The sequence below is a fragment of the Tachysurus vachellii genome, chromosome 23 (genome assembly GCF_030014155.1).
Source record: "Tachysurus vachellii isolate PV-2020 chromosome 23, HZAU_Pvac_v1, whole genome shotgun sequence".
NCBI lineage: Eukaryota > Metazoa > Chordata > Actinopteri > Siluriformes > Bagridae > Tachysurus > Tachysurus vachellii.
This window is the reverse complement of record NC_083482.1, coordinates 6,918,566-6,945,349: the sequence shown is the minus strand read 5'-3', so window position 1 is coordinate 6,945,349 and position 26,784 is coordinate 6,918,566. Positions and strand designations below refer to the sequence as shown.

The window sequence follows — 26,784 nt, the reverse complement described above, 5'->3', positions numbered from 1 at the left end:
TTGTCTGCTATATATGGTTAAAATGACAATAAAAGCTTTTTATTTCTATTTCTAGAAGATTCTGACTGTAAATCATACTACGCTCTGCTCCAGTTGATTGGAAACGTTTGTGGTTTTAAAGTGCCTTACAACAGACCTTCAGAACCTCCTACATTCACCATCCTGTAGCCTTTAATGCGCAAGTGAATCAAAGAAACTATGTGACTGGTGCAGAATTAAGATGACTGTCTGCTATAGGCAGTGTAATTGTACTCGGATCCTGTAAGGGGAGCTCTTCAGTTAGAAGTGTGAGGAGGTAATAAGCAGGGCTGTGAACTTTTATTTTGTCTACTCCCAAATCTGATCAGTTTAATTCTGCTTTATGGTTTGCTTTAAACTGAAGAAAGCTTGGCATTGCTGAAGCAACAGCACTAGTGCAAGATATATCTAAACACATTGTAATAAGATTCACATGAATTTCTTTGTTATTGGGTTTTTTTCCTCTTCTGCTCTCACCTGAGATTTAATAGTTTTAGATATTTAATGGTTTTGTTTTTTTCGTTCATTTTTTTTTAAATTTCGTACATTTCAAGGGATGCGCTGCACCTGTAAAAACAGGAATGTTTTATTCAAATATTTTAAAATAGCTTTAACAAAATGCAGTGCAAATAAATTCTCTTCATATAAATGATAGAATAAGATTTCATACAACAATTTAAGACGGTTCAGGTTTTAAATGGCAGTTTAAAAAAAAATGTACAGGTTAGGAAAAATCCAGGGAGATACTTAGGAGATGAAAATTTAACTGCATATAAAAATTGATTTTATTGCAGTTTTTTACACATACATTACAAATATATCTATATTTTTAAATTGCACACAGTTCCCATGTTACATCAGTCCATGCTGTGCCTGATTTGGCTTAATGGTAAATTAGTCTAATACCAAAAAAACAAAAAACGGTTTCATGCTGTTCACATTTTCGAAAGAGAATAAATAAAGTCAGCTGGTTTGCGTAGAATGACGACAAACTGAAGAACTGAATTTCACTTAGATCTGAGATGATGATTCTCACTTATCTAGCTGCAGTCTATTTCTGAAGCACTGCAGATATCCCATGATGCACCTGTTAGCAGCACTAGAACCCTGCAATAAACTAATCTGTAACCAGTGTACATTTATCCAAGTGATCATAGACTAATTTACACTGATAATGCACATCAGACTACAGCGACAGGACAGAATTACAGATAAACCACCATGAACACAGAGTTGTTTGTAAAACAATGTGAACATCTTTCACTTGAATTGGTCCTAGAAGGACGAGGTCACAAGGTAGGTTTAATAAGCATCATGAGACCAGCTAAGTGAATGAGGAGCTCTCATGTGAGCTTATACCACTGGTGCATAAACACATTCAGAATGAGAATATATAAGGAACAATGTGTGATGGCTCATGGGATTGACTGGACATGGAGAGCATGGTGGAATTTAAGAAAAAAAAAACATAGCAGTTCAGTAAAGACAGATATTCAGCCACTGTTCCTGCAACAGGCTCTGGATCCACCATGACCCTGACCAGGATAAAGCTCGTACAAGAAACTTAATACTATGAGAGAAATTAATCAGTGTAAACATTCAGGGAAAACATTATAGAAAGTCAATACCTGTACAGTACTGTAGCCTTAACTGTACGTTTGTGGATAAATACTGGTCTGAGCAGGAGGTAAACTATCTTTTTTTTCTGTTTTACAACTTACTGTATAACATGATCAAGTTGGACTGTGACTTCACTTTATTAAAGACATTATTAATATCAATATGGAACTTCACACACAAATCTCAAATCTTAGGTTTATTCTGGCCAGAAGCAGCTCCACCTACTGGACAGATGGAGAGTGGCAAGAAACAGTAGCTGAGAAAAGTCTGTAATAAATTATAAAATGCATGTAAAATCACTAATAATAACCTACTGCTATGAGGAGTCATCATGACCACACTGTGAAACACCGTTACTCAACAGCACTGGCTGAGATGTCGCTGCCGTCCTGTAAGGCACTGTGTCCTGGGCGAGCATCTTCCTGGTGGCACTGAGCAGGCGTGAGTAGTTCTCTGGGTTGTACTGGGACGACGGATGGTGGCAGCGGAGCAGTGGGAGATCGTCTCTCTCTTTCTTGGAGAGGAAGAGTGGAGGCCGGCGTAGACCCTCTCCGTCTCTTACAGAGTCTGCCAGGGCCTTGCGTTTGCTCTCGGGCAGCAGCATGATACAAAGCACAGACAGCACGGCAAAAGTGGTAAACACCACGTGGTGCAGGAAGTAGCCGCCGTTGTTCTGCAGCTCCATCAGTGATGAGGCAGCTGTGCCTATGCTACCAGCAGCCATCACCAGACCCAGAGTGCCACCCCTGAGACAAACAGCAAAAAAGTCATGATTAACACAGTCTGGAACTTTCTAATGAGTTGACTCTACCAATAATAACGTCTTACCGCATGACAGTAGGCATGACTTCACTGGCGAAGAACACACTGAGCAAGGCCAGAGCTTGAGAGGAGAAAAGCCCCACGACCGACAGCACCAACACCAGACCTCCACGCAGGACTGACAGCACACAAGCAAAGTCTATCATTATGTATTTTTATATATTTATGTACTACCTACATACATAATTCATTTTTGAATACTGAAATATTAAAAATACTGATATAAAATATTTTTTATGATCAACACATCAAAATCTTAACAGAAGTGATGCAGTGATATATATTTCTTTTACTTTTTTCTTGTGCTAATTAACATTAAACCTTAAAGTGTTAAATGAATTGAAAAATGACATTATTCCGAATAATACAGTATTTCTTTTAAGATAATGTGAACAAATGCATCATTGGGAACATTGGGCATGATACAGGAATATACCATGGATGGGATGTCAGTCTTTTGAGGGAGACAGTGTGCACGTGCATATTTAGGATATCAAAGAAGCGGGAGGAAACCAGAAAACCTGGAAAACCCAGAGGAAACCATATGGACACACGAGGAGAATAAGAGGAACTTTTTAAGAAGAGGAATTGGACTTTTAATATTCTCATATATTTAATCTAGAAAAATGTATTTTATTTGCTAACTCTGTTAAATGACCAGATTATTTCTAATGTAATTCCTCCTGGTTGTCCAGCAGCAGGATCCCGTGCTCTCGTTGCTGCGTTCAGCTAGCTCTCAACATTGTGACCCCAAACAGGGAGCAGCTGCACGAACAACAACATTTCGAATGTAATTGTAGTCAGACAAGTGTAAAGGTACTGTACATAATAATGATGATTACATTGTGTGAGGGCCAGTAACACCAGTGACGACAGGCCTGTGAGGATAGCAGTTAGCAGCAAAATTCCTCTCCGGCCCACACGGTCAACAGACACGCATAGGAAGCCGCACGCCATGGCTCCCATCAGAACACGCAGGAAATAGTTAAAGTAGAAGTGGGGGGAGTAACTGTGGAGGTTCCTGGTGAAACAGTACTGGATCCCTTTGCCCAAGAAACTGCAAAGCAGATAGAGTTCATTGCACAGACTAAATCACACAATCATATGGAAAAGATACCAGAGTATATCAACAAAAGCAAACACAAAAAAATAATTTGTCTATATCAGTCTAATATTAATCTTGTATTATATTAAACTTTTTACAATTTTTAAGTTTTTGTATTATGTTAATGTTCTGTAAAGCTGCTTTGAGACAATGTCCATTGTTAAAAGTGCTATACAAATACAATTGAACTGAATTGAATATAAGGTTATTATAGTAACATAAAAGGTATTTAATATTGTTTCAGCTTTAGTCTGATTTAAATGTGCTGTAAGTGGAAACTAGGTAAACTGTAGGTTATAAGGTGTAAACACACAGAGGTGTATAAGAAACTCACAAGGTAAAGGCCAGGATGAGACAGTTCCTCCAGATAACTCTGGTGTGACGGAGTTCAAATATGTGGTGGTACTCAGGCTGGGGGTCTTCTGGGAAAGCCACATCTATCTCTGTAGTGGGAGACGAGCACAATACACATAACCACAGCTTCAGGCTGAGCCACACTGCACCGAAATACACGATCCTTCATTCCTGCCTACATTTAGACATTTTGTTTGTTTGTGTTTGTTTTATAGGGTTTAACAGTTGCCAACACAACGTTAGTAAGAAATAATAAGAATTATAGATATATTCTATATAAAATAAAATAAGAAGAAATAATACAAAGAGGAGAAAAAAGAAATAAAAAAGAAATCCATGTCAGCTTACATTTAAGTTTGTCGGCCCCATATTTTCCCAAATGCATTAGGAGAACCTTTTAAAGACAGTCTAATCTTTTACAGTTTGATAAAAATAAAATTATATCTCAAATCCATTGAGGAAGAGTTGATCAGTATTAGTATTAGATCGGTATTAGTTTTCTATCAAGTAAAATTTGGAATTTTAAGTAATCATTTTTAAGTGTAGAAATGGAAGGCAATGAATGACAGACCTTACTTCGTTTAATAGGATTATTAAGCCCCTTACCAATAAGACTAAAATTAATTATTATTAACACACACACACACACACACACACACACACACACACTCCCATAAACCCCCATCCCCCAAAAATATCCTCTTAATTATCCACTGTGAAACATGGCCACTGTCTAAGTTATCCATTACAGCCTTGCACAGTTACATCACAGTAGTATTAGCTACATAATATGATCTTTTTAAAGATCATATTAAAAAGACGCATCAGTAATTGTGACACCTAGTGTTCAAACTATAAATTCATGTTTAAATTCGTATTCCCTACATAAAACTGGCTAAAAGACACTAAAGACGGACCCTGAAATTTGAGCTTGTTTACAATCATCATGTCAGCTCACACTGAACAGTATAAAGTACAGCATCTCTAATATGAAATTTTTATTTAATTCAATTTATTTTTATATCGCTTTTAACAATTCACATGGTCTCAAAGCAGCTTTACAGAAGTATACAAATGTTATAAAGTTAACGTGAAATGAGTTTAGAGCAGTATGGGCTTTAGATCAGTTAATATACAGACACAGAAAATCTATAACTGTGGCCATAACTGTGGATCATACTGATCACCGTTTAGAGAACGTAATCATCAACATTAGAGTTGTCTCTGGGATTAGCTGGCAAGCTTGCTAACACTATTAGCTATTGTTTGCTGGCTAGCTTGTTGCAAACACTACTCACTAATATCTGTGGTTGTTCCTGTGCTGCGATTTCAGTCCAAAATATTGCACGATGTGGGTTCATTCTGGTAAAAGTAGCTTTTCATGAGCTTTGTGTGCGTTGACAGAGCAAACAAAATACACACTTTCATAGAAGCGTCCATGTTTTTTCCCCCCACTTGTACATGTACTGCAACATGCAAAAGACTATTGAATCATAAACACAGCATTTATGTATATATACTTCTCTACACATGCATTTAGTTTACTTAACAACAAGAAGATCACGATGAGAAAACATGGCTTTCACATGATAGTTTAATCACATGATCGTCTGTGTCTCATGAGGAGGAGTTAGATTAGGTGTGTAAAAGCAAAGGTGCATCTGATCTATGAGCAATGCAGCAATGCACATACCTGTCAGAAGAGTCTCTGCTGGGTAGATCTCATCTCTTCGACTCACTCCGTTACGGCTGGTGAACATCTGTAGACATGTCTTGGCCTGAGGAATCTGAGATGTGGCTAGAAGCCAGCGAGGAGACTCGGGAAACACAGAGGGCCAGCTGTTCAAACAGACAAACATGCTATTCATTCACCACACACACTCCACAAATGTCATCTACAAGTCAACAGATACACACTTACACACTCACACACATACGTGCACTCACACACATACGTGCACTCACACACAAACACTTGCTCGAACTCACACACACACTCTCTCTCTCATTCGCACTCACACTAGCACTTGCACTAGCACTCGCACACATGCATGCACTCACACTCACACACTCATTCATGAACTCACACTGACATTCACAAACTCACACGCACTGACACTCACGCACTGACACTCACACGCACTGACACTCAGTCGCACTGACACTCAGTCACACGCACTGACACTCACTCACACGCACTGACACTCACTCGCACGCACTGACACTCACTCACACGCACTGACACTCACTCGCACGCACTGACACTCACACACACGCACTGACACTCACACACACGCACTGACACTCACACACACGCACTGACACTCACACACACGCACTGACACTCACACACACGCACTGACACTCACACACACGCACTGACACTCACACACACGCACTGACACTCACACACACGCACTGACACTCACACACGCACTGACACTCACACACGCACTGACACTCACACACGCACTGACACTCTCGCACTGACACTCACGCACTGACACTCACTCGGACTGACACTCACACATACTGACAATCACACGCACTGACAATCACACGCACTGACACACACGCACTGACACTCACACGCACTGACAATCACACGCACTGACACTCACGCACTGACACTCACACGCACTGACACTCACACGCACTGACACTCACACGCACTGACACTCAGTCGCACTGACACTCAGTCGCACTGACACTCAGTCGCACTGACACTCACTCACACGCACTGACACTCACACACACGCACTGACACTCACACACACGCACTGACACTCACACACACGCACTGACACTCACACACACGCACTGACACTCACACACACGCACTGACACTCACATACACGCACTGACACTCACACACACGCACGGACACTCACACACACGCACGGACACTCACACACACGCACGGACACTCACACACACGCACGGACACTCACACACACACACGGACACTCACGCACGGACACTCACGCACTGACACTCACGCACTGACACTCACGCACTGACACTCACGCACTGACACTCACGCACTGACACTCACACGCACTGACACTCACACGCACTGACACTCACACGCACTGACACGCACTGACATTCACGCACTGACACTCACGCACTGACACTCACGCACTGACACTCATGCACTGACACTCATGCACTGACACACACACGCACTGACACTCACACACACGCACTGACACTCACACACACGCACTGACACTCACACACACGCACTGACACTCACACACACGCACGGACACTCACACACACGCACGGACACTCACACACACGCACGGACACTCACACACACGCACGGACACTCACACACACGCACGGACACTCACACACACGCACGGACACTCACACACACGCACGGACACTCACGCACGGACACTCACGCACTGACACTCACACGCACTGACACTCACACGCACTGACACGCACTGACATTCACGCACTGACACTCACGCACTGACACTCATGCACTGACACTCACGCACTGACACTCACGCACTGACACTCACACGCACTGACACTCACACGCACTGACACTCACACACACACAGACAGACACTAACACACCTGTGTCAGAAACACTCACACACACACACACACAGCTGACTCACCACCAGTAAGAGAGCAGCAGCAGTAGTGGCACCGTAGCCACAGCCTGCAGCACAGTCCACTCACCACACAGCAGAGCCAGGCCTGGGAGCATGAGCTCAGCAAACACAGAGAAGAAACCACTCACCATGGACACCATGAGCCTGTGAGGAGGATCACACACCTCCAGACCTGCAATACACACAGAGAGAGAAAATGATTACAAAGACAGTTATTCTTTTCCAAAATAGTAATTTATTTGTCCTTTTACTGTTCTAGGTGCATTATGGGTAATAGACAACACTCATACATGCATAATTTCGAATGTGCCTTAGAAAGGCCAACATTTTAGCAAGAACTTTAAGTCAAGATTGAGTTAGTTTATTGAATTAGACATTAGACTTTATGGGATGGATTCATGAGAAATAAAACCCAATGCACGTGAATCTGTTTACATTAACAAAGATAAATCACAGATAATCTATAGAATTAAATAAAAATGAATTTATTGAGAATTTTAGAGAATTTGGGGCAGTTTGCATTAAGCATTTAAATTTTGTTGCAAGAGATTTGCTTCATGACAAAAACCAAAATGTGCTGGACAAATTCCTCTCAACAGTTTCAGGTATATCAAATAAAATGTGTAAAGTTTTTGCTGTTTGGCTTTGCAGTTCTTTCCATAACCAACTGCTACATACTTTTATACTGGCATGAACATTTCAACGAGCTAAACATTTTTCACATAAAAATCTCTCTAACAGAATTTGGCAGTTGTTGGCTCGCAGTCCTTCGTGAATGTGTGCAAAATGGTGTGAAATTCCTCAATGACTCGAGCTGCAGACTTTATGTTTGCCTCTTTCTCTAAAGAGAATTCAGGAAAGCAACATCACTCCCTCCCAGTGCCTTCCATCCGACTATTGTTCTGGAAACCACAGATTCTTTTTCTTATATTTTTCATTTGAACTGAATTTTACTCTATGACCTCAGAGGAATTTGGCTTTACTGTGTGTGCACTATGTTTTTAGATTCCTGCTCCTTGTTCCACCCTGTGCCTCCATCTCCTACGCATTTCAGAGCTCCCACCATTCATGCAGCTGACACAGTGAGGTCCCTGGATTGTACCGCATTACACAGTGTTCTCTCAGCTTTTCCTTGAGTTAAAGCAGAAATACATTCCTGTATATAATCACAGGAAGACCAAATGAGAAAAACATGGCTTGCTATAGTGGCCTTTTTTCCAGAGGAAGTCTTTGGAATAGCTTTCAGCTTGCACTCGTATTTACTCCTAACACAGAAGCTGACTGTGTCTCAGACAGACTAACGTGGATCCTGGAAACTTTGACCGTATGGACCACATATCAACAAGACAAGCATGAAAACTTGTAGCAGCACAAGCTATAGATAAAATAAAAATCTATTGATAAACTGACCTGAAGACACTATTCCAGTGTTCACACTAGCAAGTCGAAAAGTGAAAGGAAACCAGTTATTTTCTTTATGACACCGAAATCAAGAAGCTGCATGGCGGTAGAGCAAAATGAAACATTTTATAGTTAAGATCTGCTATGATTTATCAACATTAGTGACGAGGAGGTTATCACATATATCCCTAATCTTCTACTCCAGTTCTTACCTGTGTTTAAATTTGTTTTCTGGAATTTAAGACAGTATAAAGATATGCATTTTAAAAAAAGGAGCACAGTGATGGCTAATTACTGAGTAAATCGCTAGACTTTATACATTTTGTCCACTATTATTTCATATCAAAAGTAATGTAATCAGAGAGACAGTACTGAGAGCCTGCTCAGCTCTGTGCTTATACTTCATTTAAGTAGATATGTAAAAGAGGTATGAAAAGGGTTAAAATAAATATTAATCACAAAATGAAAAGTGCCAATTATTTTCCTTTATACTGTAAAAGTATAAGGAATAATAATAATAATAATAAAAATAATAATAATAATAATATTGATAATAATAACATTAATACAAATAATATTATTAGTATTAATAATAACAATGTTCATAATAATAATAATAATAATAATAATAATAATAATAATAATAATAATAATCATAATATTGATATTGATATTAATAATAACATTAATACTACTACTACTACTAATAATAGTAATTTAGGTTTAGGGTGGAGTATAAGATCCTTCTTTTTGTGTTTAAGGCCATCAATGGTCTTGCCCCAGCCTACCTCGCCGAATTAATAAAAGTCTACAAACCAGCCAGAACTCTCCGCTCCTCTGGACATACCTCTCTGTTCATTCCCAAATACAAATATGAGAAGTTTGGAGGCCGGTCATTTGCCATCATGGGTCCAAAGCTGTGGAATGCACTTCCAGCACACTTACGATCCATTACTGTGCTGAGTGTTTTTAAATCGCAGTTGAAAACTCATTTATTCAAACAAGCTTTTAACATGTAGACCCTGTTTCAACTGCTATTTTATGTTCTTTGTGTTCTTATTGATTTTTATTGTTTTTATTGCTGTTTCTCTGGAAAGCACCTTGTGCTCCTTTTGGCTGTTGTAAGGTGCTCTATAAATAAAAGTTGATTGATTGATTGATTGATTCACTCACGCAATCACACACTACGGACAATTTTCCAGAGATGACAATCAACCTACCATGCATGTCTTTGGACCGGGGGAGGAAACCGGAGTACCCGGAGGAAACCCCCGAGGCACGGGGAGAACATGCAAACTCCACACACACAAGGCGGAGGCGGGAATCAAACCCCCAACCCTGCCTCACACCGAACGTGCCTCACACCTAACCAGTGAAAAAAACTAACCAGTGAGCAAAAGAGGTTGATGCAGAAAAGGCTTTTATTCTTGTTTGTCTTCTATTAAGAGACTGACACACAAATGTACTTTAAGCCATCCATCTCTGGAAAATGAAAAAGTGTGTGTGTGTGTGTGTATATAAAATGTAAATGTCAGATTTGTGTGGTCTTTAAAATTGCAGTAGTGTTGCACACAATGTACACCTTAACCACTGTCCTTTCTGTGACAATCAGCATACCTAATAATCTCAATCTCTCTCTCTCTGTCCCTCTCTCTCTGTCCCCCTCTCTCGCTGTCCCTCTTTCTCGGGCCCTGTCTCTCTCACTGTCCCTCTTTCTCGGGCCCTGTCTCTCTCTCTGTCCCTCTTTCTCGGGCCCTGTCTCTCTCTCTGTCCCTCTTTCTCGGGCCCTGTCTCTCTCTCTGTCCCTCTTTCTCGGGCCCTGTCTCTCTGTCCCCCCCTCTCTCCCCCCCTCTCTCTGTCCCCCCCCTCTCTGTTGTCCCCCCCCTCTCTGGCCCCCCCCCCCCCCCCGTCTCCCCCCCACCCCTCTCTCCTGAACCATCCTGATGCCCTATTGTTGGTTGGAGTCCTATCACTTGGAGGTCGCGCACCGTTGATGATGAGCCACAAGGACAGTTCACTTTATAAGCAGGATCAATGCGTTCAATCCACATTTAACAAAGAAAACTAACCAATGTGCAAACAAGGTTGATGCAGAAAAGTGCTGCATGGTTTAAATGTCAGAAACTTTCTACAGGCAAAGATGACAGGAAGAACGAGTGACTAAAATTCCTCCTGTTTATTCATAATGCAACTGCAATTCTACTGCTTTTACTTTATATTTTCATGCTAATTCTAACTTCTTCCTTCAAAGCACAAATAAACAGTCTTCCAGTAGAACATGCAGCCAGACAGGATGTGGTAGATAAACAGGACCTTCCTATTCTGCACAAACATCCTGCTACCTGATTACATAAGTTCTAATGTTCTAAGTTCAAAAAGCAAACATCTCTTTATTACATGCTATAATAATCTAGGAATAATTAGGAACACTGATTTCACTAGGGGAATACATTTTTGACCTGTGTGTGTGTGTGTAACTCACGGGCGATATAGGAGGAGAGGAAGACACCAGCGAGTGCAGTGCCTTGGCCTAGACGGAGGAGCTGAAATACCTCGGAGCTGTTGGAAAAACACACTGCAACTCCAAGCAGGCCTGAGAAAGACACGGAGATCAACAGAGACCGACGCCGACCTAACCTACACACACACAAACACACCGTTAGGCCAATCCAAATTTGGCTGTATCTACAGATTACATAAAGCCAACAAAAAATATGTCAAGTTTACAATTTGTTGGGATTTTTCATTAAAAAAAAGCACGTGTTGAAGAAAAAAGAAATTCCTAAATAATTAATGATTAATTTAACAATCAATAGAATATGAATTAATAAATCATTGAATTTGAAATTGAATAAATATTAATCAATAAAAATCTTTTTACAATTATTAATAAATTTTGAGAACCTTGAATAATATGGATGATTGTAAAACTTTAATACTTAAAATAATAACACTGCAAAAATAATGAAATTATCACATTATGAAAAAAAATATATTGACAAAAGTAAAGAAAATTGTAATATACTTTATAATTGTATAATTGATGGAGATCTAATTATGCTGATCTAAATTCTAATCTATAAAAGCAGAGAGGATTTTATTTATTATAGTGTTTAATTAGAAACACTTGACCTCCTGGTTCAGTTGCCTAAAGCACCACCACTCCAGAGCTCTTGAACGCTCACCAGTCACACAGAGTGCCGAGCAGCACGTAGCCGAGGATCCAGCCAGTCATGAAGCAGACGTGCTGCAGAGGAATCTTCCAGTAGTCCTTGCAAACCAAGTTCCACTGTAGACACCAAAAACGAGGGATAACATAGATAAGGTATCTTAAGTGATACTGAAAAAACTGTTCACAAGCAGCAGTGATTTGTTTACCTGCTAGAGTTCACATACTCAAACAGGATGTAAAATAAACAACACTGACACACATTGTTAGAACTGCAGAGTCAGTAACAGGGTTACAGCGAGGTCAAATGATAGCGTTGACCTTTCATCTCATGTGTTGTTGCTGTTGGAAACCACTACCGTCTTTTTTTTATGTGTCCTTATTGAAATCTCCCTCCCTGTTTTCCTTTCCGAGAATCCCATCACCACCTTAAGTTCTACTCGATCATCTCAAGTTTAATTTCTTGACACCCTTTTTAATAGTACACTGGTGTTCCTTTCTGTTGTTGGAATGAGAATAGGACATTTTCAATCATAATAAACAAATGACCTCTCCTTGAACCGACACCTTATCGTGGTGGAGGGGTTTGAGTGCCTGAATGATCCTAGGAGCTACGTTGTCTGGGGCTTTCTGCCCCTGGTAGGGTCTCCCAAGGCAAACAGGTCCAATAGCGGTTCAATAGCCCTTATGAGGAAAAAGCAAACAAGGTCCGTGACGTCGCCCGGTATGGCGCAACCGGGGCCCCAACCTGGAGCCAGGCCCGGGGTTGGGGCTCGCATGCGAGCGCCTGGTGGCCGAGTCTTACCCCACGGGGCCCGGCCGGGCTCAGCGCAAAGGAGCCCACCAACTGCAGGAGGAACCGTAAGGGGCCGGTGCAATGTGGATTGGGTGGCAGTCGAAGGCTGCTCTAGGGACATGGAATGTCACCTCACTGGGGGGGAAGGTGCCTGAGCTGGTGTGGGAGGTTGAGAGATACAGACTAGAGATAGTTGGGCTCGCCTCCATGCACAGCTTGGGCTCTGGAACCCAACTCCACGAGAGAGGCTGGACTCTCTACTACTCTGTAGTTGCCTGCGGTGAGAGGCAGCGGGCTGGTGTGGGCTTGCTCATAGCCCCCCAGCTCAGCAGCCATGTGTTGGAATTCACCCCGGTGAACAAGAGGGTCATTTCCCTGCGCCTTCAGGTCTCTCACTGTTATTTAAGCTTAAGGGCCAAATGGCAGTGTAGAGTACCCGACCTTCTTGGCGTCTCTGGGAGGGGTGCTGGAAAGTGCTCCGACCGGGGACTCCGTCGTACTACTGGGGGACTTCAACGCTCACGTGGGCAGTGACAGTGACACCTGGAGGGGCGTGATTGGGAGGAATGGCCCCCCCGACCTAAACCCGAGTGGTGTTCTGTTATTGGACTTCTGTGTTAGTCACAATTTGTCCATAACGAACACCATGTTTGAGCATAAGGGTGTCCATCAGTACACGTGGCACCAGGACACCCTAGGTCAGAGGTCAATGATCGACTTTGTGGTTGTTTCATCTGACCTCCGGCCTTATGTCTTGGACACTCGGGTAAAGAGAGGGGCGAAGCTGTCAACTGATCACCACCTGGTGGTGAGTTGGATCTGATGGCGGGGGAGGAAGTTGGACAGACTTGGCAGACCCAAACATACTGTGAGGGTCTGCTGGGAACATTTGGCAGAGTCTCCGGTCAGAGAGATCTTCAACTCCCACCTCCGGCAGAGCTTCAACCAGATCCCGGGGGAGGTTGGAGACATTGAGTCCGAGTGGACCATGTTCTCCACTTCCTTTGTTGGCACAGCCGCTCGGAGCTGTGGCCGTAAGGTCTCCGGTACCTGTCGTGGCGGCAATCCCCGAACCTGGTGTGGACCCCGGAAGTAATGGATGTCGTCAAGCTGAAGAAGGAGTCCTATCGAGCCTGGTTGGCTTGGGGGACTCCGGAGGAAGCTGATAGGTACCGGAGGGCCAAGCAAGCTTCAGCCCGGGTGGTTGCAGGAGGCAAAAACCCCGGGTCTGGGAGGAGTTTGGTGAGGCCATGGAGAAGGACTATCAGTCGGCCTCGAAGAAGTTCTGGCAAACCGTCCGGCGCCTCAGGAGGGGGAAGCAGTGCCCTGCACACACTGTTTACAGTGGGAGTGGGAATCTGCTGACTTCGACTAGGGACATCCTCGGACGGTGGTAGGAGTACTTCGAGGATCTCCTCAACCCGACCGACATGTCTTCCACTGAGGAAGCAGAGGCCGAGGGCTCAGTTGTGGACTCGTCGATCCCCCACGCTGAGGTCACTGAGGTAGTTGAGAAGCTCCTCGGTGGCAAGGCACCGGGGGTGGATGAGATCCGCCCTGAGTACCTTAAGTCTCTGGATGTTGTGGGGCTGTCTTGGTTGACACGCCTCTGCAACATCGTGCGGTGGCTGGGGACAGTGCCTCTGGACTGGCAGACTGGGGTGGTGGTCCCTCTGTTTAAGAAGGGGGACCGGAGGATGTGTTCCAACTACAGGGGATCACACTCCTCAGCCTCCCCGGAAAAGTCTATGCCAGGGTACTGGAGAGGAGAATTCGGCCGATAGTCGAACCTCGGATTCAGGAGGAACAATGCAGTTTTCGTCCCGGTCGTGGAACACTGGACCATCTCTATACCCTCGCCAGGTTGCTGGAGGGTTAATGGGAGTTTGCCCAACCAGTCCACATGTGCTTTGTGGATCTGGAGAAGGCATTCGACTGTGCCCCTCGTGGCGACCTGTGGGGGGTGCTCTGGGAGTACGGGGTCCAGGGCCCTCTGCTAAGGGCTGTCCGGTCCCTATATGACCAGAGCAGGAGTTTGGTTCGCCTTGCCGGCAGTAAGTCAGACTTGTTCCTGGTGCATGTTGGACTCCAGCAGGGCTGCCCTTTGTCACCGGTTCTGTTCATTATTTATATGGACAGGATTTCTAGGCGCAGTTGGGGGCCAGAGGGAGTCCAGTTTGGGGACCACAGGATTTCGGCTCTGCTTTTTGCAGATGATGATGTCCTGTTCGCTTCATAAAATCAGGACCTTCAGCGTGCGATGAGAATCAGCAACTCCAAATCCGAGGCCATGGTTCTCAGCCGGAAAAGGGTGGCTTGCCCGCTTCAGGTTGGTGGAGAGCTCCTGCCTCAAGTGGAAGAGTTTAAGTATCTTGGGGTCTTCTTCACGAGTGAGGGAAGGACGGAGTGGGAGATCGACAGGCGGATCGGTGTATCCTCTGCAGTGATGCGGTCGATATTCCGGTCTGTTGTGGTGAAGAGAGAGCTGAGCTGCTAGGCGAAGCTCTCTATTTATCAGTTGATCTACGTTCCTACCCTAACCTATGGTCATATGGCTTTGGGTTATGACCGAAAGGACAAGATCCCGGATACAAACGGCCTCCACATCAAGAGGAGTCAGCTGAGGTGGCTCAGGCATCTGTTCCGGATGCCTCCTGTACGCCTCCCTGGGGAGGTGTTCCGGGCATGTCCAACCGGGAGGAGGCCCCGGGGAAGACCTTGGACCTTGGAGGGACTATGTCTCTTGCCTGGCCTTGGAACACCTCGGTATTCCCCCGGAAGAGCTGGAGGAAGTGTCTGGGGAGAGGGAAGTCTTGGGTGACCCTGCTTAGACTGCTGCCCCCGCGACCCGGTTCCGGATAAGCGGTAGAAAATGGATGGATGGATGGATAAACAAATGAATGATTTTGTGGCTGCAAGTGTTTTGGCTTTCAATGTGAAACGTCTGTTTTTTCCCCTGTTGATAACCTTACACAGAATTGTAGCATTTTAAAGGCTTATAAACAAACACAGTGTTTATAGACAAGGGTCAGTAGTGGCTCAAGTGTTAAAGTTCAAGCTTGTATAACAGTGTAAATTTGCTGTCCCGTCAAAATAACTCAACACACAGCCATTAATGTAACCGCTGGCCACAAAAGTAAGTACACCCCTAAGTGAAAATGTCCAAATCGGGCACAATTAGCCATTTTCTCTCCTCGGTGTCATGTGACACGTTAGTGTTATAAGGTTTTAGGTGCGAATGGGGAGCAGCTGTGTTAAATTTGGTGTTAATGCTCTCACTCTCTCATACTGGTCACTGGAAGTTCAACATGGCACCTCACGGCAAAGAACTCTCTGAGGATCTGAAGAAAAGAACTGTTGCTCTACAATAAGATGGCGTAGGCTATTAGAAGATTGCCAAGACCCTGAAACTGAGCTGCAGCATGTTGGCCAAGACCAAACAGCAGTTTAACAGGACAGGTTCCACTCAGAACAGGCCTCGCCACGGTCGACCAAAGAAGTTGAGTGCACGTGGTCAGCGTCATATCCAGAGGTTGTGTTTGGGAAATAGATGTATGAATGCTGCCAGCATTGCTGCAGAGGTTGAAGAGATGGGGGTCAGACTGTCAGACCATACGACGCACACTGCATCAAACTGTCGTCCCAGAAGGAAGCCTCTTCTAAAGATGATGCACAAGAAAGCCTGCAAACAGTTTGCTGAAGACAAGCAGAGTAAGGACATAGATTACTGGAACCCTGTCCTGTGGTTTGAGGAGACCAAGTTAAACGTACTTAGTTCAGATGGTATCAAGCGTGTGTGGCGGCAACCAGTTGAGGAGTACAAAGACAAGTGTGTCTTGCCTACAGTCAAGCATGGTGGTGGGAGTGTCATGGTCTGGGGCTGCATGAGTGCTGCCGGCACTGGGGAGCTACAGTTCATTAAGGGAACCCTGAATGCCAACATGTAGTGTGACATACTGAAGCAGAGCATGATCCCCTCCCTCCGGTGACTGGGCCACAAGGCAGTATTCTAACATGATAACAAACACACCTCCAAGAAGATCACTGCCTTGCTAAAGACGCTGAGGGTAAAGGTGATGGACTGGCCAAGAGGTCTCCAGACCTAAACCTCATTGAGCATCTTTAGGGCATCCTCAAACCAAAGGTGGAGGAGCGCGAGGTCTCTCCTCCTCATTCACCAGCTTCCTGATGTCAGAGGACTCCAGTGGCAACCTGTGACACTCTGGTGAACTCCATGCACAAGAGAGTTAAGGCAGTGCTGGAGAATAATGATGGCCACACAAAATATTGACACTTTGGGCCCAATTTGGACATTTTTACTTAGGGGTGTACTCACTTTTGTGGCCAGTGGTTTAGACATTAATGGCTGTGTGTTGAGTTATTTTGAGGGGACAGCAAATTTAAACTGATATACAAGCTGTACACTCACTATTTTATATTGTGGCACAGTGTTGTTTCTTCAGTGTTGTCACATGAAAAGATATAATAAAATATTTACAAAAATGTAAGGGGTGTACTCACTTCTGTGAGATACTGTATATGTGGCGATAATAAAGGCTTCCATGCCCCTATTTCATTCATTCATTTCACATGGGGCATCTCAGAAAGCAGAAAAGGGCTATTATTTACCTTGAATATAAAAACATTTGTGTGAGCTCTTAACCACACTACTATGGATTATTCGATAATAAAGTCATGAGTAAATAATAATAAATAATGAAATAATAAAATAATGAGAGAACTACTTTTAACACTTTTAACAACAGACATAAGTGATAAGTGATAAGTGATGTGACATACAGCTAAGTATGGTGACCCATACTCAGAATTCGTTCTCTGCATTTAACCCATCCAAAGTGCACACACACACACAGCAGTGAACACACACACCGTGAACACACACCCGGAGCAGTGAGCAGCCATTTATGCTGCGGCGCCCGGGGAGCAGTTAGGGTGCCTTGCTTAAGGGCACCTCAGTCGTGGTACTGCCGGCCCGAGACTCGAACCCACAACCTTAGGGTTAGGAGTCAAACTCTCTAACCATTAGGCCACGACCTTTCCCCCATTCAGACAATGTCAAAACTTTATGCAGCTTTACAGAAATCTGGATGTACTCCCTAAGTAACCTAAGTAAGATTATACACTGAACAAAGTGTGAGATCTGTGTATCAACACTTTAGTATCCATGTGGGACCATCTTTTTTTTCCAGTAGAGTCTCATAACCATCAACATTGGAGTAACATTATATTATCTTTAGAAGAACAAAAAATTCAATTCATGTACATTGGTGTCTGCATTTCAGAAACTTTCTGTCATGATAACATGATGCTCTAGTGTGCTATGTACAGCAGTTTCAACCGATGTGCAGCTGCACGTTTCTCTTCTTCTTCCTGCTCTGCTCTGTTCCCTGCACGTTGGAAACACTGACGAACACCTGAGACGCCAGCCAGAGGGAAACACTGCCATGGAGTCAAGGATTCGGGATGACGTGCACACAAAGCTGTGTGCTTCCTGTTGGCGTGACAGAGATTTCCTCACCAAGTCGAATAGCCACTGCTGCTTTCTTCAAAGACACAATACTCTTCAAAACTGACTGGAAGACTGACGGAATCATCCTTTATCAGTCAGTTATCTGTGTAACTTTTTTACTCTGACTGTAACAATAGCGTCAAAGTATTTTACTAATCACTATCACATCACATGACTCACAGTGTCTGACAAAAGTGTTGAAATGTGTTATAGTTGCAAACAGCTTATGGCCAAAGCTTACGCTTGCTTCGGCAGATAATCTCGCATCCATGCTGTAGAAGATGGACCTAAGAACTGCTGCTGATCTCATAAAGACTGCCCTGAGCTCGTCCTATAAATCTACTGTCTGATTTTACTCTACTATACCTGTGTGCTGTAATTATTTCTAATCCCTCTTTACTGTGTCAGCCAGATGTTGTCTCAGAGAGTTTAGGGATATAAATGTATTATTTATTTATTATTTATACATATTTTACAAAAATGTACCATTGCTAAAATTAAAATTGCTACTGGATAATCAATCTATCTATCTATCTATCTATCTATCTATCTATCTATCTATCTATCTATCTATCTATCTATCTATCTATCTATCTATCTAAATTTCTGTAAAGCTGTTTTGTGATGATATCTAAGGGTCTGGTGTGTTAAACTTTGAATGTAGTGTTCCATATGCTAACAAATGATAATTATTTACAAGACAATTACCTTGTGCGAACTATAATCTGATCTTTTTCATTAAAACTACATTGATATACATCCACTGTGCACTTTAACCCATGTATTTTTGTAGTTATACAATCATTCATTCATGTGGCAAAGGTCAAGAGCTTCAGTAATTGTTGACATGGAACAGCCGTGACAGAAACTGCTGATCTCCTGAGATTTTCACCAGAAAGAAAATCTTTAGAGAAAAACACAGAGTGAGCTGAAGGTCTACAGGCTGAAACACATTACTGATGAGACAGATCAGTGTAAATTGACCAGACTGGTTTGAAGTGAGAAGACGTCTGTTATTACTCAAATAATCACTCTATCGTGGTGAGCATAAAGGCATTTCAGAAAACACAACACATCAAACCGTGATGTTGGTGAGCTACAGCAGCAGAAGACCACATCAGGTTCCTTTCTTTTCAGCCAAGAACAAAAATCTGATGCTAGCATGAGCACAGACTCTCAGAAACTGGAGACTAGAAAAAGTCCTTGTGATTGATGTTCCTAATGGATGGTGTGTGTGTGTGTTAGGTCACTTTCAAGTCGAGAACCATGGATCAATTTTGCTGAGATCAATTTGCAAAGACTGGATTATTGTGCCAACAAAACTCCGAAAAACTGTCACATTTTTTTTTAAATATTACGTTTCAGTTGTAATGTGAATATTTGAACGGTTGAAGTTTTCACCACATTTTAACACTAATACTATCCAAAAATCCCCAGTCTGCTGGGTGTAAACTCAGAGGCCTCACTCGAAGAACTATACTTCTCTGACATTTTGCATACTTTTGGACAAACAGTAAGACTCTGGGTGCAGAAAGCAGTCACCAAACAGTTGAGTTAGCTGCCTGTGGCTGTGTCTCAAACCACACACGTGTGTGACTTGGCATGAGCTGATAGAATGTCAACACTGCTCACATTCTGATGTATATACCAAGAATGGTGACATTATTTAACCCTTTTATCCAGAAATTATTTTCATGTATGAAAAAGATTCTATTAATTTATATAATGTAGTAAAATGTAAATGGATTAAAACATTTTTTTGTTGATATTTATCTTTTTTATGTATAAAGTTAGTAAAGATTGAGAATGACAGACGATCTTGAAAGCTACAGATGTTATATATAACTAGATTTGTAAAGTTCCTCGCGACAAACTTTGATGTTGGCTTTGACGAGGCAAGTATTCGCAAAGGCCGGTGCTTTTTGGAGGCAAGTGGACATTAGGGTCAGTGTTACTTTTGGAGGCAAGTGGACAGAAAGATAGGGTGCCAAAACATTTGGAGGCAAGTGGAGATGAGCACGTCATCCGACGTCATGTGACGTCATCCGAATACTCCTGAGGAAGTTCCCCTTATTGGGCTGAGTGTTTTGATGTCACATGTCAATGCTGTAAAAAGTTTTTTGATTTTGCATATTTTGGGGGTGGGGCTGCGGGACAACCGGAAGGCCAGTCGGTACACCAATTTAAAAGTTTGTTCAGAGTATCACCCTAAAGGAGCTGGCCGAGTTTGGTGTAGATAGTTTGAAAGCTTGCCGAGTTCTAAACCTTTAAAGTTTATAATGGGAGTCTATGGGAAAAAGTACCGGTACTCGGATCGCTTAGAAAAGTAATAGCAACAAACTTCAGACCAGGTTCTACAACATATCTGAATTTGGTGCATGTGGCTCGAAAGTCCTAGGTTGCATTAAATTTTATACATTTTTGTCTAAGCTTAAATAGGAAAACAGAATGTTGGCTTCTACAATGCCAACATAACTAACAGTAATGATCTCAAGAGAATTGGGGTGATTTCTACCGTATATATATCTTATACATATTAAAACACAGCTCTTGAATTGACTGTCTGTAAGGTGGATTATTATTATTATTATTAGTAGTAGTAGTAGTATAAGTGTACTCATTAAAAAAGTAGTAGTATTAATTAACCATCAATTAAATTTATCAGAATTGAAGGTGTTTGTGAACACTGGACTTATTGTAGCCAGTATGATTGCTTGTGTTTACATCATGACTGACACATCAATCACATCCCAAACAAAACAAACATTGTGACGCATAAGTACGTTTCTAAGTTTTAACATGTTTTATGGCAAAATTGAATGCATTAAAATAGTACATATATTACTGGTCATTTGTACAAGTAATAATGAAATTACATTTATTGTAATGATTAGATTTCAAGGGTTTTTTTTTAAGTTAATGACACTGTGTACATTTACAGGTAGGCTGTTAAATGGATGACAAATAAGATTTTTTGTGTCATTATTAGTGCAAACCCCATTATTAGGGGTTCAGTAAACGCCATTATTAGGGGTTCAGTAAACCCCATTATTAGGGGTTCAATAAACACCATTATTAGGGGTTCAATAAACACCATTATTAGGGGTTCAATAAACACCATTATTAGGGGTTCAGTAAACCCCATTATTAGGGGTTCAGTAAACCCCATTATTAGGGCTTCAGTAACCCCCATTATTAGGGCTTCAGTAACCCCCATTATAAGGGGTTCAGTAAACCCCATTATTAGGGGTTCAGTAAACCCCATTATTAGGGGTTCAATAAACCCCATTATTAGGGGTTCAGTAAACACAATTATTAGGGGTTCAGTAAACCCCATTTTAGGGGTTCAGTAAACCCCATTATTAGGGGTTCAGTAAACCCCTAATAATGGGTTCAGTAAACACCATTATTAGGGGTTCAGTAAACACCATTATTAGGGGTTCATTAAACACTATTATTAGGGGTTCAGTAAACACCATTATTAGGGGTTCAGTAAACACCATTATTAGGGGTTCATTAAACACTATTAGGGGTTCAGTAAACACCATTATTAGGGGTTCAGTAAACACCATTATTAGGGGTTCAGTAAACGCCATTATTAGGGGTTCATTAAACACTATTAGGGGTTCAGTAAACACCATTATTAGGGGTTCATTAAACACTATTATTAGGGGTTCAGTAAACACCATTATTAGGGGTTCAGTAAACACCATTATTAGGGGTTCAGTAAACGCCATTATTAGGGGTTCAGTAAACGCCATTATTAGGGGTTCAGTAAACGCCATTATTAGGGGTTCAGTAAACACCATTATTAGGGGTTCAGTAAACACCATTATTAGGGGTTTTAGACAGCAGTCATATTAGGATTGGCAACAAGCAGAAAAATTGTAAGTAATTTTAAAAACAAATAATTAAGAAAGACCCTGATAAGAAACTTGACCTCAGTGACGAAGTTGTTGTGGAGTCCTGCGGCTTCGCCGTACATCCATCCCCTGGTACAGGGCACCAGCTCCCTGCGCTCCAGCTCAGAGGAGTTAGTCCAGTTCCTCGGGTACTTGTAAAGCTCACAGTGGCTCAGTCCGGAGCCGTTCAGCCACGGCACGGTGAACCTGATGAACGCCTGTGTGGAGATGTTTCTGATGGGGAAGTCTTCGGGCAGTAAGTGCGGGTCCGCTCGGCAGTGGTACGACTCCGGTGCGAGCGTGAAGAAAATGTCACAGAAAAGATTCAAAGCCATGGCGAAGTGCGGGAACCAGCTAAAAACCACAACGAGGCGGTTGTAGCGTCCGTATCCTCCAATGTAAGGGTAAATTTTACTTTCAAACTCCATCGTTTTAGAACAGCCGGCGTGTATCATGTCACTGAAAACCTGGTCACCCGGTGCGGTGTTTTTAGTGAAAAACGAGTCGCTCATGGAGGAGTCGATTCCTTAGAACGCCACTTGATTCACATTTTAACGAATCGATTCGCAGCGCAAAAGACTCCAAACATTATATTATTTACTATTTAGCTAAAGTTCTTACCTTTTTAGGTTGTGAATGTGTAAAAACTGAATCCATAACCATGCTGTATGTTTATCAGCTTTCTGTATTAGCGCTCATCAACATTTGAGCTGCCTGTGTGTCATTTAGATAAATACACACCATGATTTTTTTCACTTAGGGTTTTGTCATAGAGCTTGAATCAAACTTGTGACTTTTTAGTCTTACGAGACCGAGAACATAAGTCACAAAACCACGGCATTGTTACCAAGAGATGGAATTATCAAAGCAAAACTATATATCTTAAATAACCTGTCAAGTGGTTACACTATACTGTGTTGAACCTACACAGTCTACACAGAATATGGGATTAATCATCCATTACAGCATAGTACTGAAGTGGCCAGGGTTCCAGGTTCAGTCCTGAGCTCAGGTGATTGTTTATGTGGATTATCCCAAGCCATTCCACTTAAGGTATTGAAATAATGAAAACATGTAATCACTGATATGATGACTTTTTTATTAGGAGACATTTATTAAACATCTATGGAAGAAGTCTCCGATGCCAATGCTTTGTGATGGTCAGTGTAAATTTCTATTCATGGTAGAGGAACACGGAAGGTTGTACCTTATGGTTTCTTGGTAGCATGACAAACTGCATTTGTTGTCTCATAAACTATAAGAGAGAGAAAACGAGGAGCTGATGAAGGAAGATTCTGAGATATAAAGTCAGAATTCTGAGATATAAAGTCAGAATTCTGAGATATAAAGTCAGAATTCTGAGATATAGATCAGAGTTCTGAAATATAAAGTCAGAATTCTGAGATATAAAGTCAGAATTCTGAGATATAGATCAGAGTTCTGAAATATAAAGTCAGAATTCTGAGATATAAAGTCAGAATTCTGAGATATAAAGTCGAAATTATCTTTTTTTTTTAAACGAGGCGGAAACAAACTTCCATATATTTAACTAGTTATTTTTGTTTAATTGACATGGGCTGTTGAATCACTGAATAACTAATCTGATTCACTGATTCACTGAGTGACAAATGTGATTCAGTGAGTCACTCACACGAGTCAATTAATCACTCACATGACTCTGTCACTGAGTGAGAAAAATCTCGGTGTTAGCAGCTGTGATACATATTACAGTCGTGTGTGTGCTTTATGTGTTGTGAATCATGGAGAATAGTTTTAGTGAACCTACTCAGGAGGAGTGCACAAACTTTCAGCAATGTCTTAACGCTCTAAATATTTTAACCAATGACACACCAGCTCACTTTTCTTTTTCTATACACAGAACTGTATTTGCACATGAAAGTAAACATATTCATATATACAGCTTTATTGTGTGTGTATGCGCGCGCGCGTGTGTGTTTGTGTGTGTGCGCGTGTGACTTTAAAACTTAGCACTACTGTATGGCTGATTTAGATATAGAAATGATAGCTGATATAGAAATGAAAGTCCTTTAGTGTGTTGGGTTGAACATGTTTGTAAAATAATTAAATATTGTAGGTTAAAGATATTATTAATGGAAATGAGTCATGACTGGTTGGTCATTTCCTTGTTGTTTTACGTTATGTAAAATTGTGCACTATTTTGTTATATTTTTACTTGTATAATTAGGCTTATGGCAGACCGCAGTTTACTATTTTTACTGTTTAAATAAGTAAAATAAGAAGCTGTGGGTGATAGTGGATGTGACCAATACATTTGAATTTGAATGTGAAAAGCTGTCACAAATGCTGTGTAATGTGATCCAGTGGTGCACCAACTGGAAGCTTAAAGATTCACAAAAACATTCGAAACCTTGTACAAATGTCTTCCCTCTAACCAACTATATCTGTGGATTTGATCGTGGCACAATTGTTTGCCAGATCTGAGCCAGGTTTGTGTTTTCAAAACCTGCAGATCTCGAGATTTTTAAGCGCACACACAAAGATGTGCAAAAAAAAATACAAAAAATCACTCTACAATCATGGTGAGAAGAAAAGCAGGCTTTACACACACACACACACACACACACACACCCCTAATTCTGTCGCATTCAGATATGGACAGTGAGTCTCTCCTGCCGTGTCACATTACAGCTTTAAGGTTTAACATGACTTCATGTAGACATTACAAATGTGTGTGAGAACAGATGAAGATCAGGATTTAGTAAAGATGAGCCTCTTAAATGTACTAAGATTATTTATACTCAGCGTGTTACTCAGGTAATAAGACAGAGACTGATGTGGATGATGCTGATAATCAAAGTGAGAACTGCTTGGTTGTTGTAAATATAAGAACTCTTTAAAATGTTTCATTTTAAATCAGAAGATGAGGTTATAAATGCAGGCATGATCATGTAGAGCCTCTTTTTAATTGGTTACTGTACATGCAAAATGAGAATCAGTTCAGGAAAGTATGTAGTTAACAAAACTATATGTAGTTAAAAGAAATCTGGCCACGTCAAGGGTTTTCCCAGGCTATCACACAAGCGTTGTCCAGTCGTAGACTCACGACTCTATGCTGCCACCTGCTGGACGTGAAAAGTATCAAGAATTCACAGACAACAATCATATTTCAAAAATTTATTTACGAACATAAACTCTGAGGAACAACAGCAGTTCTCGCGCTCTCTGTACATGCAACTGTAGAAAATAACAATTTTGTTTGTTTTTTTTAACTCCATTAACTTTTTTTTTTTTTTTTTTTTTTTTTTAAGTTTCTCGCATTTGAATTGCAGGATATCGACACAGCTAGAGGTGAAAGTACTGGGTTTCGGACAGCACTGAAGATAGCATCGACAAACCCCACCCTCCCATAGCTGCTCCAACAATATGTACACAATTCAACTACATTGTACAAAAGGGAAAAAAGAAAAGAAAAAAAAAAGTGACTTTATTACATCACCTGCAGCGTCTCATTGCTGTTAGAACCCCACATTCTATGCAAGATTAGACTAGTACAAAGAGAAGGGTGCAAAAGGTCCTGGGAGATTATATACAAGCTTTATGTACAATGTCTCGGTTCTTTACTCATTACAAGAGGAAAATATACACAGCGGAGACCTCCAACTCAAACATACCACAGGTGTCAGAAAAAAAAAAGATAATAAATAGGTTATTTCTCACCATTTAAGAACAGCTCTACATGCTTTATCAATTTTCCAAGAAACACCTACTGTCAGATTTATGCATATTGGAAAAGGACAAACAAAGTAAATAAAGGCTTGAAATTGTGACCTGTTAGCATGTAAAAGAAGAAACCCGGGTGAACTGAAATCACAGAGGTAATTATGTGTTATGGAGGTCAATGGGAGGAAGTGCTTCACTCGGAGACAAGAAATTCAGTTTTCAGGATAACGTTTTGCGAAAGCATTACAGAAAAAAAGAGATAAGCTGATGATCATGATACAGAACTGCCACATAAACCCACATCACAATTTCAAGCCTTCTGTTGAACAGATTAAAAAACAGGCAGAAGGATAAACAAAGAGCAGGGCGTTATCAACTCGGAAAACAAAACGGATACACACTTGCACACGATGCGTCTGTAAACAATAGTGAGATTTGCAGGGACAGTAATGGGATACATTCTGCTTTTTAAACCATACTGATGAACAGGTCACTGTGTTGAGAGGGGAAGACAACACCACACAGGCACACACACAGGCACACACACACACACACACACCCCAAGCATTTGTGGTTATATTTTCTTTTCTTTTTTCAAAATTAAGAGCACTAAAATTCAATCAATTCAAATGGAAACCTTTTCACACGCCCTGTAGGTCAAATCAACAAAAAATGAACGCACAAAAACGGCTTCATGTGATATTTTAAACATACATACACACACTAT

General features: G+C 41.7%; 1 protein-coding gene across 1 annotated transcript; it reads right to left on the bottom strand.

Annotated features, from left to right (window-relative positions):
• Positions 1-708: 708 nt before the first annotated feature.
• slc22a31 (solute carrier family 22 member 31) lies at positions 709-22,877 on the bottom strand. Its single transcript, XM_060859653.1, has 9 exons — positions 22,394-22,877; positions 12,144-12,247; positions 11,441-11,595; positions 7,561-7,729; positions 5,613-5,758; positions 3,900-4,008; positions 3,303-3,517; positions 2,467-2,578; positions 709-2,384 (listed from the first exon to the last, which is right to left on the bottom strand). The coding sequence occupies exons 1-9, from the start codon at positions 22,865-22,867 to the stop codon at positions 1,955-1,957; spliced, it is 1,914 nt and encodes a 637-aa protein (XP_060715636.1). The 5' UTR covers positions 22,868-22,877; the 3' UTR covers positions 709-1,954.
• Between the last annotated feature and the right edge of the window lie 3,907 nt (positions 22,878-26,784).